The following is a 23,032-nucleotide window of genomic DNA, read 5'->3' as shown; positions in this document are numbered from 1 at the left end:
TTAACATTTCCCCTTTCAGTTTCAGCCTGGAAGCCATCATGGTTTTTAAAAAGATCTTCAACTCTTGATGAATTAAGCTCAAATGAAGCCTAGCTTCCAGCTTTTCCTTTTGTCCGTCTGCCACCAGTGACACAGAAAAACCAAGGTTAGCATCAGCTCCTGAGGATAACTGACTTCAGAAGCTTAGAAGCCGAGGCAAAAGCTGCACGTGGTGAGAGAGGGAAACCGTTCTTCTTTCGGCCGGCTGCCCTCTCTCTCAGCAAGGCTAAGGAGGGAAAAGGCTTTGCGGCTCCTTTTCATCTGCTTTGCTTTTGATCATGTTGCCAGCTGAGCGGAAACACAATGCGGCTTCCAATGGCCTTTCGTGGTCCAGGACTCTTGAACGGCAGGAAGATGATGCCGCAGCAGGAGGAAGATTAACCTTGCAGGCATTTCTGAAAGCAGCCAAGTATGAGGTGACATGGCATGAGATGGCAACAACTGAGACTGGAGGAAGCAGGCAGTTTCAGGGACAAGAGCACTAACACTTGGACAAGCCTTCGGCAAACTGCAGTTCTTTTGCCCGAGGCCACCTAGCATGTGTCTGAACAGCGAGAACCCCGCAATTCTATGTGAGGTCATCTGATGGTGAGGAGTTGCAAACTAGTGCACAGGAGCCGGGAGCATTTGGCTCTCCAGATGGTTCATATTTCAATCCCAGAAACCTCAGATAGCATAGTACATAGGGAGATGTAGTTCAAAAATATCTGGATGGTAAAGCATTCCGCACCCCTGTTCATGAGCAATGAAATATTCTTGAACTCTAGATTATTCCTGCCCATTCAGGATAGCTACTGGGCCCACTCAGACATTTAGACCTATAAGGATTTTGCTTTGCGGTTTGGACTGAGCAACAAAAGCTTCCTCAGCTCTGTTACTTGTTTTGGAGAGTTCCTTAGCTCTGGCTAAAGTACGACAGCTTTAATTTGGTCATCTTGGCTTCCAGGGCGAGTTCAGGCATGATTTGTTCAAGGACCCATTTGTATGTCTTTTTGGCTGTCCATGGTATCCTCACCACTCTTCTCCAGCACCGTATCTCAAATGCATTGACTTTCTTACCATCAGCTTTCTTAGTTGTCCAGGTTTCACATCCATACAGGGTGATGGGGAATACAATGGCTTGTACGATTCTAATTTTTGTGCTTAGTTGTATATCTTTACTCCTTAGGATCTGCTCCAGTGCTTCCATAGCTGCCCTCCCTCTTCCTAGTCTTCTGATTTCTTGGCTGCAGGCTCTGTTCTGATCAATGTTTGACCTAAGGCATGGGAACTCTTTAACTTTTCGATTTCCTCATTATCTAAGTTGAACTTGTGTAGATCCTTCATGCTCATTATTTTTGTTTTCTTTCTGTTCAGCAGTAAGCCTGCCTTTGCACTTTCTTCCTTGACTTTCCTTAATTGTTGTTTCAAGTCTATGATGTTTTCTGCTAGTAGCATGGTGTCATCCACATATGTTAAGACTATTGCTATTCCTTCCTCCTATCTTCACTCCTCCATTTCCTGTGTCCAGATTCAACAAATAGTGTGATAGCATACGTTTTCTGCATACGTTTTCTGCATACAAGTTGAACAAGTAGGATGATCTCATATAGGGCCTTTAATGGGGATTCCTCGGCCCTTCTTCAATTTCTCTTTTCAAAGTTGCCCCAAAGCAGGTGCCTGGTGAGCATCATAAGAGAAAGAGAAAGAGAGAGAGAGAGAGCTCCGTTGGTCAAACATGGCTTTCTGCTACACTGGGACTTAGAGAAAAAAGCTACTGGATATTTTGGCTAGGAATTTTGACATCACCAGTCATGAGTCAACAGTGTGATGTGGCAGCTAAAAAGGTCAATGCAATTCTAGGCTGCATCAATAGAAGTACAGTGTCTAGATCAAGGAAAGTAATAGTGGTTTTAACCATCTGTCTCCAAGCTACTGTTGTCTAATGCTGAGATAGTTGGAAGGTAGCTCAGGAGCTACCAGAAGACAGCTGGACAAGTTACTATAGATGTGAAAATGTTCCACAATAGCAAGGGCAACAAGACTTCCCCCATCACATTGTCCTTAAATTACTCTGTTAGAACCCTGACCCAAGGGTACAATTCCTATAATCCTTGATCATAGGTCACAATGGCTGGGACTTATAGGAGTTCTGAAATGTCTGAAAGGGATCACTCTGTTGTAGCTCAAAAGATAGATTTGTACATGGAGTTCAGGGCATGTGATAGTGTTTGGCCCCACCGTTTTGTTGCTGGCTATGTGTCATATACCCCTATGAAATACATACACTTCATAGTTGGCTCCAGTTTGGGTTCCAATAAAAAGGCAGAGGAAAACCTGTAAGCCTGAAGGCTGCCCTCAGGGTAGTTTCTTCCATTAGATAGGATAAGGTACTCAACCTAGGTGGTATAACACAAGAGGGGGCAAACTCTGCCTCCTTCCTCCAGGAGACTCACCATCAGTCAGACTCTCATTGCTGATCTGCCAAAGCACTCCTCTGCTTCTTTGAAGGTCTTTAAAGAGAGGTTAGGTGGCCATGTCTCAGGAGGACTTTAGTGGTATCTTGCTGTATGCCAGGGGTTGGACCTTCAAATCTATGTGAAGTCGAAGGCTTTCATAGCCGGCATCCATGTTTTTTTGTGGGTTTTTCGGGCTATGTGGCCATGTTCTAGAAATTTTTTTTTCTTCCTGACATTTCGCCAGCATCTGTGGCTGGCATCTTCAGAGAATGCTTTGCCTGGAAAAAGTTGGGTGTATATATACTGTGTGAGCCTGGGAATGCAGGAGTGATTTGCATGTGTATTGTTCTGTGCTGATGGCAGGCCTCAGGCTGGGAGGCTAATGCAAAAGAGGATTAATGTCTGCTAATTGGTGATCATTATCTGCTGGGAAAGCCCCTGACTCTGAATTGTTTCTCATTTGTATTTGCTGAGTCCTTATTTTGCTATTCCTCAGGACTGGTAGCCAAATTTTGTTCACTTTAAGGGTTTCCTCTTTCCGGTTGAAATTATCCAGATGTTTGTGGATTTCAATGGCTTCCCTGTGCATCCTGACATGGTAGTGGTTGGCATGGTCAAATCTATGACTATATATTTACCGGGGGGGGGGTCAATGTGGTGTTGTTTGAGCTTTAGACTATGACTCTGGAGACCAGGGTTGGAATCCTGGCTTGGCCATGTAAACCCATAGGGTGACCTTGGGCAAGTTGCACCCTTTCAGCCTCAGGAAAAGACAATGGCAAACCTCTGAACCAATATTCCCCAGCCTCCAAAAAAAAACATTGTGTCCAAGGCCCTTCACAATAAACTGCACCTTTAATTCAAGATGAAACCCCTATTTATGGGGTCACCATAAATCAGAAACAACAAAAATATTTCCAAGGAAGGCCTTGTGGTCACCATAAATTGGAAACGACTTGAAGGCATACAACAACAAATGGCAAAAAATATGTCCAAGGAAGGCCTGCATAGAGATAATGGGACAACAACTCCGTACTTGCTGCCTTGAACTCCTGGGTAAGAGGGAACATATGCAACCCCAAGCATGGAATACAAATGTCCACTGACAGGTATTAGGGAGTGGTACCTGACTGGCTGCTGTGACCAGAGCTGCTGAATGAAGCAATGAAACAACCCTCCATGAACACAGAAAGAGTTAAAAGAAATATGTGGTTTGTTAAACTGGAATAACTGGCTGAACATTTTCAAGGACCACTGGACTCACTCCATATATTTTATAAATCAATGATATATACGCATCCACCAAGTCTGTAGCCTCTCATGACCAATAAATTCCTTTGTGAGATTTAAACCCAGTGTTTCTTCCTCTTGCTCCAGCCTGCTGCTTACAATGATTCCATTTATTTAGCTTTACAGCCCACCCAAGGGGCTCAGGATGAGAGTTTTGACCATTGCATGTCTGAAAAGCAGGCGGAGTGGGTGGCCTAAAGGGAGGAAGGAAATTGATCTTCTACAATGAGCAAAGTTTGAAAATGAAATTGCTTCAAACAAAGATCAGATCCATTCCCAAAGGACAGGTTGGCACAGACTTGGAGACTTTGGGAGGAAAAGGGAACGGCATAATAAGAGAGGCAGCGGAAAAGGTTTGGTGGGCTGGTGAGACATTATTGAGCTGGAATATTAGGTGTTTGCTGTTTTCCAATAGTCCCAGCTGTAACCTGAAACCAGCATAATGCCTAGTAAAACCTAATCCAAGTTTCTCCAACCCAGTATACTTAAAAAAAAAAAAAAAGCCAGTGGGGTAAAGTGGTTTGAGTGTAGGGACTAGGATTACAGGAGACGAGGGTTCAAATCCCTGCTCAGCCATGGAAACCCCCAGTGACCTTGGGCAATTCAGGCACATTGAATTAATCTTGCCAAGAAAACCCCATGAAAGGGTCACCTTAGGTTCTTGATAAGTCAGAAAAGACTTAAGAGGTACACAAAATCAACTACAATACCCAGCACCCTCAACAGCTGGACTGGTTGAAGATGATAGGAACTGTAATCTAACACAATTGGATTGTGCCATGTTGGAGATAGCTGGCCTAACTATGACTTGGAAGCAGCACATTAAAATAATGTTATTGCTCGCTATTCATTGCCCAAAAACTTGTTGCATTATTTCTGGTAACTGTTTCTGGAAGATTTTCATCCCCTCCCAGAACTGGCATGAAAAAAAAATTAAAAACTGAGATATTCAGGGGGGCTTTGGAGACCACATTTAGCCCACATACCACAATTTCTCTGTGTCTTGTTTTAGAGGAACTTGGGGGTGACTTGGCCATTTTTGGCCGTTTTAATGATATTTTTGTAACTTTTAAAAATGTTCTCCACTGCCAACAAGTAAAGACTTTTTTATTTGAATCAGCATTTGGTGACCAAGGGCCTATGTGGAAAGGTCTTTATAATGGGTATGGGTGTGCACTATTTGTTTTTAGTTGTCATGGTTTTAAATTATTTGGTATTGTTTCGAATTATTGATATGTGATATGGTTACCTTGTTGTGCTCTATATTCTCCACCCACCATGGCTCTTTTTGTATTAGCTTGCCTGATGAAAAGAGGGGGTCATTTGAAAGCATGCCCATAGTTTTATGTGATTTTGGTTGGCCCCGACCAAAGTATGGATGCTGGAATTTTTATTATAGACCAGCAGAGCTTGCTGAATTTTATCTGTACTGTAATGCCTACATTGCTTTGTGTGTTTACAGATATGAATCAGAGGTAGGTACTGCGAGGGAAACACAGGATTTGAAGAAGACCAATTGGAAAGAATGGGGAGGAAGATATTTGAACTTTCCCTTGCCCACTGATTTTCCTTTCTCAAAGCTGGTATATTTGAATCCAGCACTCCAATGTCAGTTCACCATACAGGCTCTTAGCGAAAAGCCATCCAGTGGGACCCCTCCTGTTACACTGGCTTCTGGGCTTTGAATGTCTGATACCTGCACTGTGAATAGTTTAAATTAGTTTAGCTAAAATAAAAGGAGTAAACCTTCCTGAGGAAAGGATGGTGGTGATGAGGGCAGAGTTCCTTGCGCGAGGCAGTCAGCTGTGGCAATTGGAAACTCTGAACCTTTTACATTAAATAACCAGTCATTAACTTGGATGTCATTCCTATAGATCTGTGTACTACTTTTCATGATTAAAAGAAGAAGAAGATGCGATAGTTTGTTCGAGGAACTGCTTCTTAATTTAGTAACTGAAAATCAATAGCCAATTAAGAAGAAACTAATTGCAATGGCTTCTCCCCTTGCTTTGTCTCAGTAAACAAAGCAGCAAGCTAATGCACAATTAATTGTTTTGCCTCTGGAAGAAGAAAGCCGCAAAGTGCTTTCTTGCCTTCAGAAGCGGATGGAGTCACAGATCATACCACTAATAGGCACGTAGAAATATTAATCCGTTGGCCACTGGGTATAATAAGAGGGCAGTGGGTAGGCAAAAAGAAGATGGGAGAGGAAAGAGAAGGCACACATGGGAAACCAAAGGAAAAGTGAGTGGCTTCCAAGGCAAAAATGACTTTCAGTAGCTGCTTGGACAGAAAAGAGTACTTTTTCTTCAGTGGGAGGGCAAATGAATTGTATTTTACACTGCTGTCCTTTCTTTCACCCCCCACCCCCCAAAAACAGGTTTGTGGGGAAGATTACAAATAATACAAAAACTCATTAACACCATAAAGAATACCAAAAGTAGATGGAAGAAAAGGGGAAATAAAACAAGCTTCCACTGCACATCTGTCTACCGAGTACTGAACTTAATACTTTTGCAGTACCTGGTCAAAACGTTTTCTATTTCATTATGTTGTTGTTTTGTGCCTTCAAGTAGATTCCAAGTAGTGCAACCCTAAGGTGACCCTATGTGTGACTCACCGAAGGTCACCCAGTGGGTGTCATGGCACAACAGCAACAACAACAAAATCCATGCTAAACAGAGGGACTTATTTCTTTGTAAAAATACATGTTTACAAGTTAAAGAATACATTTAATAAACACAATAAAATTAAACAGTAAAGGGTTTTAAAAAATAATAATTAGCAAGCCAATCTGCATGACCTTCTGTTAAAACAAAGCGTTCAATCAGGTTTTGAAATGTCACGTTTAAGAGTCTACTAGGCTTCCTGAGGGAGAAAGCTCAATAATGAGGGTCCTGTTTAGTGGCACATCTGAGAAACCCCTGTTCCTCAAAGTCATCAACTTCACTTCAGATGCACAAGAACCTCATACCATTAAATAACCTTTCAGCAAGTGGGAGCTGTAGCCCTGGGGATGACCGGAATATCTGTAGCATTTGACTCACCAAGGTTTGCTCAAATGCACAAGCCAACTACTGACTGAAAAAGAACAAAACAGAAGACACAGTGCATGCCTTCTAGGTGTTTTGGATGTCAACTCCCATATAAGAATAGCCATGTGTATGGAACTATGAGATGTAAAGTCCAAAACATTTGGCAGGTCAAGGATAATCCATTGGCAAGAGAGAAGCATGTGTCAAGGAAAAGCAAGGCTGGTATGAATATAAAGTCCTGAGAAGAGCCCTGATGGATCAGATCAGACCAAACACTTCTGTAGTCCACCATTCCTTTTCAGTTCAACCAGATGCTTCCAGAAAACCCACGGACAGGAAAGATGCACAAAAACATTCTCCAGCTTTAGAATTTAGTAGCATATTGTCCTTGATAGTGGAGATGATATATAGCTCTCTTATCAGATAATCCCTGATAGTCCCAACCTCTATGAATCTATCCAATTGTTTTAAAGCTCTCCAGGCTGATGGTCATCATTATATCTTCTGACAGCCAACGCCATACAGTACTTAACTGTGCTGTGTAAACTACTTTTTCCTCTAACTGGAATCTCCCACCCTTCAACTTTATTGAATGATCCTGAATTCTGTTATGATAAATGGAGAAAAATGTTTCTCAATCTATTTTCTCCATATCACATATAACATTGGATTCTTCTATCATATGGCCGCTCTATCCTACTCAGCCCCCTTTTGTTTTTTAAGCTAACAAACTCCAGATGTTGAAAGTTACCTCTCTTCGGAAGAAAGCTGCTCCAGCCTCCAGGTAATTTTGGTTGCCCTTTTCAACACCTTTTCTGGCTATACAGTATCCCCTTTGAGGTGCGATGACCAAACCTGCACACAGTATTTCTAGTATGGTATGGCAGTACAACTGTACCTCATTTAATGAAATACATGTGTTCCTGAGCGTTACTTGTTTAAGAAAAACTTCAGTACCAGAGGAAGAAAACATAGAAAGAATAGGGATAAGTTCCTACACTGCAAAACAGAAGAGCAGCTCAACATGTTTCATCAAACTTTTTAATTCAGAAATTATATGCATGTGAAATGAAACCACCAAGTTAGCAAGGTTGGGAGGGGGGCAGTTTTTAAAAAACACCACTACCACCCCTTTTTGGTTTAAACCAGGTTTTTTTTTTGGGGGGGGGGGGTTAAACATTGTTGTTGGTTTTTTGTGTTTGTTTGTTTGTTTTGCATTAATGTGTAGGACTACACCAATATAGCACTAAATCAGAAAATTAAAAAGCAAAATTCAGATGTTATGACCATTAGCTTATATAAATGTGAGCTTATGCTAATTGAAGGATTTATTTCTGAATGGCATTTCTTGCACTATAAAATAAAGCGATTAAAAAGAAGCAACTGACACTGGATACTGGTCTAACAATGAGCAAATTAAAAAAAAGACATCGTTGTGCTAGGAAGTGGGTTGGAAAATAGTAATAATAGCCAGTCCTTTTTAAAAAGAATAATTGATTTTTAAAAGGAGTGGGTTATTCATTCACATTTTAAAAAATCATTTGATTTAAACCAACCAAAAATCCTGTTGTTTTTTGCCCACGCAGCTACAGTAGGAGCACCTACAGCAGAATCCCATTCTTCCCAAGCTTAAGCTTCATTGCATTGTTTACTGCAGCACACTCCTGCAACCCCACACTGAAAGTCCTTCTTTCTCCAGCCCTCCTTTACCATCTTTGCAGTGCCAATACTATACAAAACTTCCAGCTAGATAGAAGAGAAGAAAAAGGGAGATTAGACTGGGCTCTCATAAAAAGACTTGTAAAAAGGAACTTCTCTGTCTCAGGCTTTGTTAATTGAGGCACGTCCGTATTACAGAACCGTATAAAGTCAATATGAAACTAGAAGAAGTATGAGAAATATTCGGAAAGGGTGAAGACTGCAAACTTTTTCCAGACAACTGTAGGCCAAGATTCATTCTGTGTTTAACAGGAGTAGGCAACTGTGGTCTTCCAGATATTTTTAACCTGCACCTTCCTTCGACTGAAGCTCATACAGTGAACAGTGAAGGATTGTGAGACGCATAGTCCAAACCATTTGGAAGTCACATTTTTCCTCTCCTAGCTTGAGAACAAGGCATCTGGGCAATTGGTGGCATGAGAAGAAAGGAGAAAGACTAAAAAAGAGACACTGGGGAGCTGTTCCTGGAAACAGCAGAGCAGGGATTGCAAAAGGGCATAGTTGGTGGAGAAAAAGGGAGCCTGGTCACAGATATAAGAGAAAGGGGCAAGGGAAAAGAATATGGCTGGAAAGAGGAGGAACTATAATTCTACTGAAGAGCTGAAAACTTAGGCAAGTTGCTATATCTTGCCTTAAGCCACCCAACCGTGTTGTTGTGAGGATATAGGTTTTAATGTAGGAGATGGAGGGGGGAAACCATGTATGTTGCCTTAAGGAAACATGGAATATAAATATAATACATTTAATATATTACCCATTTGTAAATAATGAATCTGAGACACTATTCAGAATGCAAACACAGGAGTCACATATTAGTGGTGAGGACCATCTAGCCCTCTTAGAAGCTTTGACTTCAATTCCCAGAAGGCCCAGCCAGCACAGCCAAGAGCAAAGAATGGTGGCAGTTTCAGTCCAAAAGATTTGGAAGGGTGAAGGTTCCCCAATTCTGAAATATTTCATTGCTCCTCTACATCAGCCTACCTCTGCTTGAAGAAAAGCTCAAACATTATAGAGAGGATGTGAGCATGGAAGGACATCTCTCCCTGACATGGTGGCTTTCTATATTCTGGGACTTTCTTCTCTTAAAACTATTCAAACATGTGATCCTCCTGTCCCTTGTGTCCAAGTCCAGTTTGGAACGATACAACTGAGAATGTTGAAGCAAGTGATTCAGAACATGATGAACACGAAGGAACAGTCTAGGAGGCCTATCTTGAAAGGACGTTGCTTCAGATTCTTGCATTGCACAGCAGGGTGTTTGGCAACGGGACTACTATGTTGTTTTGTTCTGCTTCCATCTCACCCCATACCTGACACCAAACATCAACATGCCCTCACCGCCACCACCAACACCATGGATAAATAGCCAACACATACCTCCACCTGCTGGCAGATCTGTATCAGTTTGGCCATCTGGTTTTCTAGCTCACTATTGCGCTTAACCAGGTTCGTGAGGTTCATCTCCAGAGTTTGCTGCCAGCACAGGAAGGAGAGGGGAGACAAAGGAAAACAAAAACAAAGAATAAACATCAATAAGCCACGAGATGGGAAAAACCAACCACAGAGTCCCAGCCAATCCAAAGCTGGGTAAGAAAACTTCAGCAGGTCAAAGCAACAACCTGGGAAGTGCACTGCTAGGCTCGGCAGAATGAATGGGTTGGTTTGCATCCTAAAGAACCAAAGAACAGAAGCCATACATTTGCACAATAATTCCCCCCCCCCAAATACACATACAATTAAAAGCACATCTCCCACAAGCTCCATCCTCTGATCTTCTTTGACATAATGGAAAATTTAACAATGTGTTAACCTGTGAGGAGAATGGCACTGAGAAAATGAATTTTAAATTTCCTCACTTCTATGATGTGAGTGAAGGGTCACATTCCCTACTAGAAAACCAAAATTCACACAGTTGAGTACTAAAAAACAACAAAAAACTACTGAGGAGTCTAGGAAAGGGAAAACCAAGCAATACAGAGGTCAGAGATTAGGAAAGGAACATTAGGTGAGGGATGGCAAATGCTCTACACGACAGCATAATGCTATTACAGAGTCAAGCCATTGATCCATCTAATTCAGCCTTTGTTCTGGTTGCCAGTAAGTCTTCAAGATCTCACACAGAAACTTGCCCAGCTCTGGTATCATCTTTTAACCAGAGATGTTGGGAAGCAGGCTTCACACCTTGTGGAGATAAAATATGTGTTTGACCAAGAAGCTAGAGATCACTTGGCCTACTGCCTGTAGTAGGTCCTGGATTGAAAGGTGGTGTAAACATGCTTTTAAATACAGTATACAGAACAATAAATGCATCTAAGGGGAGGATAAAGGAAAGAGGCAGACACCTGAGAAAAAAGAAAAGAATGAAAGGAGGAAGCTTAGAGCCAGAGGAAAAACAGAACAAAAGAAATGGAGTTGAGAAACATGAAGGAGGAGAAAGATGGGTTGGCCCTTGGGACTCCACGACTTGAAGACAGGAAGAGCTATGTGTTGTTGTTACTGTTTGCAAATAGGGTGGGTAAGAAAGACTATGTGTGGCATTCACAAGCAGTTAGGATTCCAGTGCCCCCCAACAGAGCTCACCAGTGATGCCCAGTCCTATGTTCCCCTGCAAATGACTTTTTCACTAAGCAGTTCAGGCTGAGAGCTGCCGTTCCAGCATCTTACAGTGCCCCTGATACAATGCCACTCTGGGACATGGTGGGACATTTCAGTTGCAACACTCAGTGAGGATCTGAAAACAGACATTTTAATTTCTCCACAATGTTCCATTTCAGTATGGCTGCTATTTCTTTGTTGTGCCTTACAATAGGTAGGTCCACTGAGGTAGCAGGGAGCCTACCAGAGCCCTTTATACTAACAACTTCTCAAATTTCATAACATAAGAAGAACCACGCTGAATTAGACCAGAGTCTATCTAGACCAGTATAGTTGGCCCTCTGTATCCACAGATTCTGCATCGACAGATTCAACGATCCACGGCTTGAAAATATTCCGATCCCCCCCCAAAAGCAAACCTTGATTTTGCCATTTTATATAAGGGACACCATTTCACTACCACATTGTACAATTGGCCTTCCTTATCCATGGATTTTTTTTAATCCACGGATTCAAGCATCTATAGCTTGAAAATTTTCAAAAAAAGTATAAATTCCAAATAACAAACCTTGATTTTTGCCATTTTATAGCAGGGACACCATTTTGCTATGCCATTATATGTAATGGGACTTAAGCATCCACAGATTTTGTTATCCACAGGGGATCCTGAAACCAAACCCCAAAGGATAAAGACCCACTGTATACTTGAGCATCCATGGATTTGGGTATCCACAGGGGGTCCTGGAACCAACCCACAGTGGATACCAATGTTCCCACTGTATTCTGTTTCCAGTGGCCCATCAGAAGCCCATAGGGAGGCTATAACTGCATCACCATCCTCCTGCTTCTGCTTTTCAGCAGCTGTTATTTGGAGGCATACTCTCCCTGGGACTGAAGGGAAAGAATATACAGCCACTCTGTGTGATAACCGTGAATTTGCCCAATCCCGTTTTAAAGCTGCCCAGTTTGGCAGATATTCTCTACATCTTGCTGGAACAAAAAATTCCTCAGTATAACTCTGCAGTGTGTGGAGAGGTACATCCTTTTCTTTGTTTGTAATCTGCCTTCACTGGGTGATAACCGTCTCGTTCTAATATTCTGAAAGCGAGAGAAAAGCTTCTCTCTCCGTACTTTTTCCACAACATATAAATCCATACATTGCTATCATCTGTCCCTTCTTACCTTTTTGTTAGAGCTAAGCAGCCCTAAACATTATATATTTTTTCCTCTTGGGGGATGTATCCAACTCCATGATCATGTCAATTGCCCTTTCCTACACTTTTTCTATCTTTAACTTTCTTGGGTGCCAGGAGCATGTGGACCAGAAAGCCAAAAGAACAGAAGAGGCCAGAGCTGTGACAAACCTATGTGTGTGTGCACACCTATCTGCCTTCAGGCTTGTTGACTTATTGCGACCCCTTGAGTTTCATAGGGTTTTCTTAGGCAAGGAATACTCGGGGTGGTTTTTCCAGTTCCTTCCTCTGAAATATAGCCTACAGTCTTTCATGCACTGGGCAGGCCACAACAGTATCTATTTAAGTGAACAAAAAACATAAATTAAAAAGGAATCGTATAAAACTGAGGAAGGGAGAGACCAATTTCAGAGGTCTTAAACATCCTCTATCACATATTAAGATCAGAAAGACTGAAAGCCGACACAGGAACTTGGAAGTTCATTAGTAAATCTGACTGTTCTTCCCATGTTTAAATAAGGGATTATGTGCAATTCTATTGCTACTAAAAATAATTGTCTCCCATTTGTTGCTGCAGAAATTGCTTAGTATTCATGCTTTGTTGCACGGCTAAATATTCAGATGATGAGTTTTATTCCTGTTTTGCCCCACAGCTACAGAAATGCATTCCTAGTATATCTATTCAGGGATATATACACAGTGCGCTTAGAAAGAAAATGAGTAAATTCTATGCCAAGGCAATCCAGCCTTTAGCTTTCATCTTGTTAACCTAGTTTGTCCTCCACTAATACAGAGCTCTTTGATACCACAACTTGACAATGGCTCCATAGCATGAAATCCTGTGATTTGTAGTCTGGCAACGTTCTTAGAATTCGCTGCTAGAGAGCTCTATTCTACTCTACTGAACTTCAGCACTAGAGCTCTATAGCAGAAAATCGTAAGTACCTCAACAAATTCCAAATCACAGGATTCTGCAGAACTGAACCATGATTATTAAAAGTGTTATCAATCTGTTGTAACTGTGATACAGATACACTTTAAGCCAAGTCTGGGAAACCATTAGTGCTCTGGATGTTTTGGACTTCAGCACTCAGAAAACCCAGCCAACATAGCTAATGGTAGGGGATTGTAGGAGCTGTAGACCAAACTTCTGAGAGCCACAGCAAAGCTGAGAAATGTACATTTCCCCCACCGGGTTTTCAAAGGTTAAAAGATACTAACTGCCCCCCCCCAAAAAACCCTCATCTAACTGTGGAGGAGGAAGTAACCCAGACAGATCTAAGACAACACACCACCTTCACAAGTAGTCATCATACAATATAGCAAAAGATGGATTGGGATCTAGCTACAGATCTTTGCAGTTGCTCTATAAAGGTTTCTATTTCCCAACTGTTTAATGTAACCAGCAAGACGCAACCTCAACCTGGAGAAATTAGGAAAAATGCAGGGTGTGGATTTTTGAATGAAATGACTCTACATTCACTTGAGATATTAAAAACAATTGTTGGTCTGAGTTGTATGCTCAGAGGCAGAGGTATGACCTGAGGTTCTACCAAAATAAGCAAACAACTAAATAAGATCCCAGAAGTCTGAAGTTAGTCCAGTCCAGATGTATCTGATAAAGCAGAATACAACTGAGGAAATGTCAAGCTACAATGAATCAATTGGCGTCCTTGTTTTAATTTACATTATGTTAATTACAAAGACATCGATAGAAAGTTGTTTTAAACGGTTTTAATCATGAGCCCAAGCATTTCATACACAGAAGCATATTGGATATGGAGTTCAATTTTATTTCAATAAAACACTCAATCTGAGATCCAAGTAACAACTGGTTGCATACCCATGTGCTGCCGCACCTCAGAAGATGATGCAGCACATCTGGCCTTCTTCCCTCGGCCCTGAAGCTCCTTATTTCTTCCCTATGTTCTAACCTGGGAGAAGACTGCTTTCTGAATTTCCAAATATATCCTCTCTACACATGCAAAGGCATGCCAGCTTTGTGGTATCCAGTTATGAAAGGACCACCCCAGAGAAGCTTGTCTGGCATCTTTGCTTTTGCCCTTTGGAAGCCCTTTTTATTTTTATTGGCCATCCCAAATGTATCTTGGGAAAATTACAAGGTTATATTAATTTCATGCTACTTAATTGTCTGCCATGGCATCATCCTAACAAATCCTGAGCTTTGTAGTTTGCTGAAGGTAGAATTCTCTGATACACAATGCTAGTCCATTCCTTTCAGCAGCAGGTCTGAGACTCCGAGTGTCTGTCTGTACTAAAGAATTAAAGTGACTTCATTCAGTACCTGGGGAATTGTAATTCTCTTGCAGAGAATTTTAACTACCTCATTCTCTACAAATCTAGGGATTCCTTACAATGGCCATGGCAGTTAATGTGGTAAGAAACAAATATAACTCCTTGACATAGAAACATCCCCAAGCTCAATATATTTCAATGCCCTGGAAATCATTTAGGTATGAGTTTTAGGAGCTGCAGGCATTTGTGCTGTGGCTATTGTCATAATCCGCTGTGGCTGTTTTAGACTGTATTTAGATTGTATGATTGTATGGTTTTGTGGTTTGTATGTAACAGTTGTACTTTTGTTGTTAGCCACCCACAAACTGATGTAGTCAATGAAAATACACATAAAAAAAAGTTGAAAAATTCAAATGAGAGTACAAATGCAATCTGTGCTTCAAAGCAAATTTTGGGCACAGAATCATAGACTCTTAAGTTGGAAGGGGCCACAAAGGCCATTTAGTCCAACCTTCTGCCATACAGGAATATACAACTAAAACATCTGACCGTGTTTTTGAACCACCTGAAAAACATCCGCCCAAACATCCAATACACGATGGAAAAAGAAAAGGAAGGAACACTGTCATTCTTGGATGTCCTAGTCATCCGCAAACCAAAGCATTCGTCGCTGGAATATTTTGGACAGAGATACATTGGAGCCAATGCGCATGGATGTTTTGCTTAATAAAGATGGCAACAACATATGAGCCTTCTACTGAAGTAGGTGTTCACCATTATTTGTCCTCTCTGAGTTTAGCTGCAAGGCTTGAGGATGGAGGGAATGGATTTCCTGCAAGAATAAATTATTCATGTTTTTCCAGCTGTAATACCAAGCATTTGGGGAGGCTTGATTTTGAAAGAGCAGCTAAAATCTATGAGCTTCATATATTAGCTGCTCCTGGTAAAACTGCTTGAACTGGTACACTGCTGTGGATCAAGAGAGCTGCCTGCATTTTCAGACTTTCTCCTTCTGTAGAATGTCATAAGTAGTCCCTGTACTTCAAAGCTGCACTTCTGGAAGACAGTTGTAGTTTTTCTAACTAGCATGCCTCTCTCTGTTCTTTGTTTCTGTTTTAATACAAGTACTATAAAGAGTTCATCATTATTTGACAATGTTTAACAATGATGAGAGTCCTAGTTCAGCATACCTAGAAAACGTCAGGTTGGGGGGAATGGTTTAAAGCGCGTGGTGTGTGCACAGGAACGTGGAACGTTTGCTGTTTTTACCAAACAGAATATTTAATTATAAACAAACCAATATTGATCTTTTTCTTTTTTTAAGCCAGCTGGTTACAATCCTTTGCTATCATGTTTTCTTACAGCTCAATGCTATTAAGAGCATAATTTGACTAAAAACACTGAACATTTCACTTGCTAATTATCTCTCTCATCGCCAGCTTGGCAGCTCAAAAGTTTCAGCTTTGAGATGGAAGCAGATCCTCTTTAATGTTCTAATGCAGCTAATGAAGCAAAATTAGCAGGGAGTGTTCTCCAAGAGGCACGACACCACACACACACACACACACACACACACACACACACTTTTTTTTTTGCAAGATGAGTCTGCAAGGAACCTGCTTTTCTTCTCGAATGATTTAATGCATGTTTCTGTTTGTAAAGCAGACTGTTTCATGCTGAACATCAATTCTCAGGGAACCAACAGCAATTTAAATGAAACCCAGAGTTTGTTGTTTTGGGGGCAAGCAAGGGGGATGAAATGAAAAACAAATTTCCCTTTAACATTCATGGTGATGCTCTGAAAGGAATAGGTTTCCTTGCCCTCAGACCAAGCAATGATGTTCCAGCCTTTATTGAATCACATTGCCACCAATCACAACTCTGGGCAAAGGAGAGCAGGGCTATTCTGCATTTGCTATTCGAAAAAGCGAATTTCCACAAGTGCTGCAGAAGTAAGAAAACTACTGATTTTCTCTCACATGTACAGTGAGTGTCTGGAACTCAGTGGTACAGCAAATGCTTTAAAAACATAGGAATATCCCTGCAGAATCAGACCAAAGGGTTACCTAGCATCTTGTTTCCCATGGTGGCTAACCAGATGCCTCTGGGATGCCTGCAAGAAAGAGAAGAATTCAGCAATCCTTTCCTGCTTAGGGCTCCCACAAATAGTATTCAGAAGAATATAGTCTCCAGTCTGGGAGATGCCATACAGGCACAAGAGTCAGCGGCTGTGGCGGCTTCTTCCAAAGTCACCTACTTTAGTAGTCATTAGGGAAAGAATATTTGAAAATATTTGGGGAATGGTTTTTTTAAAAAGCCTTCTTCAGGATTAGAACATTCTGATAAAGTGATCTGTGAATGGGAAACAATATGGACTTCAATTGGTGCAAAAAATAAATAAAATAATAATCATGTTTTTCCCCATAGAAAATGTCATTTTCTGCACAGAGCAGCATTTTCTGTACAGAAAAGAAGTTTCTTATACAGAAAACATTATCTGCTGCACAGAAAACATTTTCTGCAGAAAACATGTTTTCCCTATAGAAAAGTGCAAATAGTCTTCTGTGAAAGAAACATAATATTGTGTTCTTATGCATGAAAATTGTTTTAAGCTATTTACTGCAGGAAAAGATGCCCTTTTTTTGCACAGGATAATTCCTGAACTGCCGTCTTTGAAAACTGTGTAGTTTTCAACAACTTTCTCACAGTGAGGGGGGAAATGGTAAAATGATTTGTCCTTACCCGTAAGAATGATGTTCTGAAGATTTATATCCCTGGAAGTGGGCTATCAAAATTAAGTACCGTATTTTCCGGCGTATAAGACGACTGGGCGTATAAGGCGACCCCCAACTTTTCCATTTAAAATATATTGTTTGGGATATACTTGCCGGATAAGACTACCCCTCTTCCAATGCACACCAAATAAAAATTTAAAAAAATCAGATTTGATTTCAATATGGTAATTTTAATTCAAATGCTTATGACATGCAGGTACTTAGCAGGAAAACTTGTTGTATGCAAAGCCTGCTTGGATTGGTCAGCTCTCCCTGCCTGTTCAGCCTTCCCCATCTCCAAGATTTTATTCTACCATACTTGTACAGTGCCTCCCTTCCTGATTTCATATGGTTGCCACATACAGAGGGGATGCGGCTGTGGCCATTTTGAGTTCCCCCCACCATATGCGGCAACCGCAGATTCTCCAGTCCAGCTCGGAAGTTTCAGCACCCACCCTATAAGACAACCCCCGGTGTATAAGACGACCCCCGACTTTTGAGAAGATTTTCCTGGTTTAAAAAGTAGTCTTATACACCAGAAAATACAGTACATGCTTCATTTCCTTCTGTCCTGAATGAAATTTAACTGGTTGGCTTGTGTTGAAATATTGTTAAAGACAGTAGCGCCACAGCTTCCCCACTGTCTAATGTGGGAGAAATGTTGGTGCCCACCCTATTCACATCACTATTGCCCTGCTGCCACCTACCTCGCTGCCATACCCTCTACACCACTCTGAGAGTGATATATAGTGATTCAGCAGCTTAATCCCATTAATCAAAGAAGAAGGTCTTCAACCCTTTACAAAACAGGGAAGACCCTCCACCAGCCGGACATGTAAAGAAAGACTGTTCCACAAATGTGAAGCCAGATCCTGAAAGGCTCACAGCCTTCATAGTCATACGCATTGGTTGAACTAACAATAATCCTTTGCCTGCAGATCTTAAATTCCTAAGTGGTATATATCGTGCTTTCTGAGCTGCCAGATACTGGGGACGGTTAAATCATATGGTCTTAAATACAGACAATATAGACATGTCTATATCATATTGAAATCCGTTACAGTACAATTTTTGAGCCAATGTACACACTGAGGAAAGATGCAAAATCCAAAAGATAATTATATTCTAATCCACCCAGTTACCGGGAAGACAGATATCTGGTCAGTTTGCATCGTAATTAAAAAAAAAACCTTCCCTTATCCCCTCTCTTGTAAACCGCTCGGATTCCCAGTGATTGGGCGGTATATAAATAAAACCTATTATTATTATTATTATTATTATTATTATTATTATTATTCTTTTAATGCTTCCTGCATTCTTTCCAGGTGCTCCTTTAAGAAGAAAGGAAGTTAGTTCTAGGTTCCGTAATGGTGGAAATCAACCTTTAGTTCTTAAAAAGGATCCCAGTTCTCTTGATTGCAGATAAAAGCTCAAACACACAGTTTCAGGATGCCTGAAGGCAAATAAAAAAAAACACCACCCTGATATCTGTTTCTGAAATCTCATTATTTTGGGCAGGGCGTGGGAGTCTGCCGGAGGGTTTTTGAGCATTCAGGAATGAAAGCAGTGAAAGACTTCTTTGCATGCTCAGGGGAGACAAAGAGATGAGAAAAATACATTGAAATCCTTGAAACTACACTCAAGGTTTTAAAAAGAAAAGAGCTATAGCATATGTACAGAGAGGCAATATTATTATGAGGAAATTCAGCAGAATGGACAGCAACCAGTTTACAGGCTAAATCCAACCTGTTGGATATTACCTTCATACTCCTAAAGCAGTAGTAAGGAACCTGTGGCTTCTACGTTTTGTTGGACTCCAAAGACCATAGGCCCAAGCAACATGACCAATGATCAGAGATGATGGGAGCTATAGTCTAATAAGATCTGCCACAGGTTTTCCACCACTGTTCTAACAATTTGGGTGCAACATATTAACAGCAGGGGTTGGCAAGATGCACCCTATGTCCCATCACTCACAGCAGTAAAACTGCTTGCAAAAATATGTAGGTTAGGAGAAATGTACCATAAAATGTATACAAACTTAGTATTAGGGCTGAAGGGCGGGGTATAAATACCATAAACAAACAAACAAACAAACAAACAAATAGTATTGCTGACTTGTCTAAAGCAAGGATGTATAGTGTGCAAACCAGTATCAATCTACATTTCCCAATTCTGGCCTGACAGGAAAAGGACAAGCCAGGGAACATAAGAATGCAAAAAAAAAAAAAAAAAAAAAACCATACTGGATCAGGCCCAAGATCAGGTCCATGTAATCCAACATCCACACATGGGACAAACAGAAAGGGGGCTTGTGGCTTGTGAAGTGAACAAGTGAGCACAAAAGCTTTTTCATGTGCTCTGGTGGCATTATGTCTAAATTAGTTCTGTAGGTATGTTTTCTCCTGGAGTGGAGCTCTAAACTATGTGACATAATATCTATAATTCCCTCAAAGAGTGACTTCTAACAACCTGCTCACCTAGAAGCTACCTGGAGAATGCATCCCAAGATCTGCCACTTATAAAAGAGCACAGAGCTTGCTGGGTGCTAATCACACATTTACCACATCACAGCAACCTAGAATAGGAGATTGGAGCCGATGTGAGTCACATCACGGTTTTAAAGTAAGGGACCAACAGAAAGGACCAACATTATCAACCTGCCAGTAACTAAACTGATGGAGGTTAAAGAGGAGTGCCGGACTAATGCGGAAAAGGGCTCTGAGAGGGTTGTCAGCCAAGCCATTCTGGAGAATTTCTGTCTTTAATAAATGCAGTGGCACGGCCAAAGGATGCTACAGAAAGCAAGACCAATTGTTTTGCAGAAGGAACACCAAATAAATCTTTGGCTCATAATATAGAGATGGGAAACCTTTGTGTGTCATTGTGTGCCCATTTGGGATTGTCTATACACAAAATGAAAAAGGAGTGTAAGGGAGAAAACAAATGCTTTGTGTGCTGTAGAAAAGCAGAACACTCCACACACACACACACACACACACACGAGAAAAAAGGTTGCAATAAAGAAAGCCAAGTTGTGTGCCAATTAAATTCTATGAGAGGTAGACAAATTAATGCCAAGATAGATTGTTTTCTCATGCTGTATCATTTATTCTCCTTCTTGATAGTTACAGGGAAAGAAAGAGCTATATAGTTTATTAAATATCCTGCTGCCTCCTCACTATTGAAAGTTCAGTATTAGGCACTCTTTTTCTCAATTCTACCTTTTCACGTATTGATTGCGCATATATTCTCACTTTACTCTCATAACTGAAGTCCAGGCATTGAACATGGAGTTTCCCAGTGGTCTCCCATTCACATATTGAACAGACCTACCTTTTCTTGTGTACCTTGTCATGTCAATAAAATGTCACTAGACTGAAATTGATTTTAAAGGCAGTGCTGACAAGCCAAAGCACTCAGCAGATCTGCAATGTCATACAAAGACTCATTGGGTATTGGCTAATTAGCTCATACTGGCTCTTTCATCTTATTCATTTGTTCTAGATAGTTCTGCCTGATGGTTATCCAATCATAGAATACAGAGTTAGAAGAGACCACAAGGGCCATCCAGTCCAACTCCCCTTGTACCACTGGAATGTAGCCATTGATAACATTAAATTTGGTTCTTGAGCTGAAAAACATTCCCCAAGAGGCTTGCTTGCTTGTCTGACCATCCTCTCTCGGAATCCCAGAGACAGAACACATTAGATGATGGTTCTTCCCTCTATTTGATCACTGACTCATCTAATCCACCAAAGCTGGACCAAGACATTTTCTTGGTTAGGCAAAGAACAAGATAGCACCGCATCCCATTCCACAGACAAAAGCCAACAGATTTTCAGTGTGATTTTTCTGGTGATGTGAAAGCACCCACTGGCAGCAGACTAGCTTAGGGAATGAAAAGCATGTCACACAACACACAGACCTTTATTTCAATACCTTCCTACCACCTGCATTCTGAAGGTGACTGCTTCAATTTCCCTAATGGCAGAACTGGCCCTGAAATCCATCGCCATCTAGCAGGAAAAAGCAGCAGTGAACTCTTTGTTCTGCCATCGCCACTTGCCCCTGTCTTTATAAATGTGAAATAACAAGCATCTGGGGCAGAAATAGGAAACCTCCAAGTCTCCAGATGTTTTGGACTACAACTCCCACAAACCTTTCCTGCTGGGCATGCTGGACAGCGCTGATGGGAGTTATAGGCCAAACCATCTAAACTGTGCCCCTTGATCTAGAGATTCTTGAGATTCTCCTTCTCCCTCTAGGCTGTACTTTAGAGAAGTGAGCCTCTAAAGAGGGTCACAGAGAGCACAAAGCTAGAAGTGGCACTAATGGCTTAGAAGACAATGACCATGATGGTAGACTAGACTCTGGGACTTATGGTTAATGGAGAAAATGGCAGATAATAACAACAGTGCGAGAGGCTTACATTCTGGATTGACCTTTCTTAAGATTTGGCACCCATTTATTGAATACATCCAGCAATATTTAGTCTCTAGACATCCCCCAATTTTAGCTACATTTTTATGGAAAGATGACTTTCAGGATCCCTGAATACACCTTTTATCTATAATTTTCAGGGCCTTATCTGGGCTATTGCCTGTATTTATTGTTGTTTTGGTGTACTGTTTGTTGTCATGTTTTGTTTTAAAATGTATTAATAAAATTTTAATTAAAAGAAGAAGAAGACCATGATTAGGAGCAAGAAAAGTTTCAAGATGCAATCCCAACGTTGTTAAATGCAACAAATAGCCATTGGTTTCTTATTTCAGCCCTCAGCCTCCACACCACCAGCCTGTGTTACAAGCTTATGTATGAAGTGGTTACTGGGCTATTATAAGAAGTCTTGTATTAAGGTGTCTTGTAACAAAAAGTTCTTCAACCTGGTACCCTTCAGATATGTTGTGTCCACAACTCACATCATCCTCAGCCGGCACGGATGTTGTTCATACTAGGTGACAATGTTGGGAATGTCAATGCAACAAGTCTGGAGGTTACAAGGCATTTTATTTAATAGTTACATTTATACAAATCAGCATATGTGGCTTGGCTCCTTGCTATTTTATTTTCACAGCAACACTGTCAGGTACACTGGGTTGAGAAAGAGTGGTCTTTCAGTGACTTTCTTGGCTGGGGTGTGTGTGTGTAGAATCTGGATTTTGCAAATCCCTGTCCAATTTTCTAACCACTAAATGACACTGGCTGGTTTGGAAAGGTGCTACATAAATACTGAATATGAAATCAGCAGCCTGCCCTAAACACTACACCTTCTTTGCAAAGAGCAAAGTCTCATTGCTGTTCAAGTTGCAGCATCATAATACAGTCCCCCACTGGGGCATTTGGCTAATTAAACACACAGCACCAAATGATGCCAACAAAAGCAGATGGGCTGGGGAAAACAGATGGAGAAACTCCCAAAGTGCAAAGCACAATTTATCTCCTCCCTGCATCACAACACCATCCTCCTTCCACCTTCTTTCCCCAACCTAGCCCGCTTTTCATTGTAATACTGCACTTGGGCTATTTCTTCCCACACTCTCCATCCACTCATCCAAATTAGCAGTGGAGAAAATGACATATTGATCCTGACTCCATCTGAGCGTCACAGAAGGAGGGGCCAACTTCATATGGGCTTATGTTTCCCCCCCCCCCAGTCAAGATTCCTAAGCTACTTGGAAGAAAGCCAAATG

The 23,032-nt window shown here is 41.2% G+C and overlaps 1 protein-coding gene across 5 annotated transcripts in view; it reads right to left on the bottom strand.

Annotated features, from left to right (window-relative positions):
• The window catches only part of MID2 (midline 2), a 195,834-nt gene that overhangs the window by 57,768 nt on the left and 115,034 nt on the right, over positions 1-23,032 (bottom strand). For 4 of the 5 annotated variants that reach the window (XR_006105011.1, XM_042479154.1, XM_042479153.1 and 1 more), the window contains exon 3: positions 9,899-9,994. The exons of the other annotated variant lie outside the window; for it this stretch is intronic. Coding sequence is in view for 3 of the 4 variants with exons in the window: in XM_042479154.1 (XP_042335088.1) it covers positions 9,899-9,994 (96 nt within the window). In the remaining variant the exon portion in view is untranslated. The remainder of the gene's footprint in view (positions 1-9,898; positions 9,995-23,032) is intronic. 5 annotated transcript variants of the gene reach the window in all.

The sequence above is a fragment of the Sceloporus undulatus genome, chromosome 7, assembly GCF_019175285.1.
Source record: "Sceloporus undulatus isolate JIND9_A2432 ecotype Alabama chromosome 7, SceUnd_v1.1, whole genome shotgun sequence".
NCBI lineage: Eukaryota > Metazoa > Chordata > Lepidosauria > Squamata > Phrynosomatidae > Sceloporus > Sceloporus undulatus.
The sequence above is the reverse complement of the archived record's forward strand: the minus strand, read 5'-3'. Positions and strand labels throughout refer to the sequence as shown.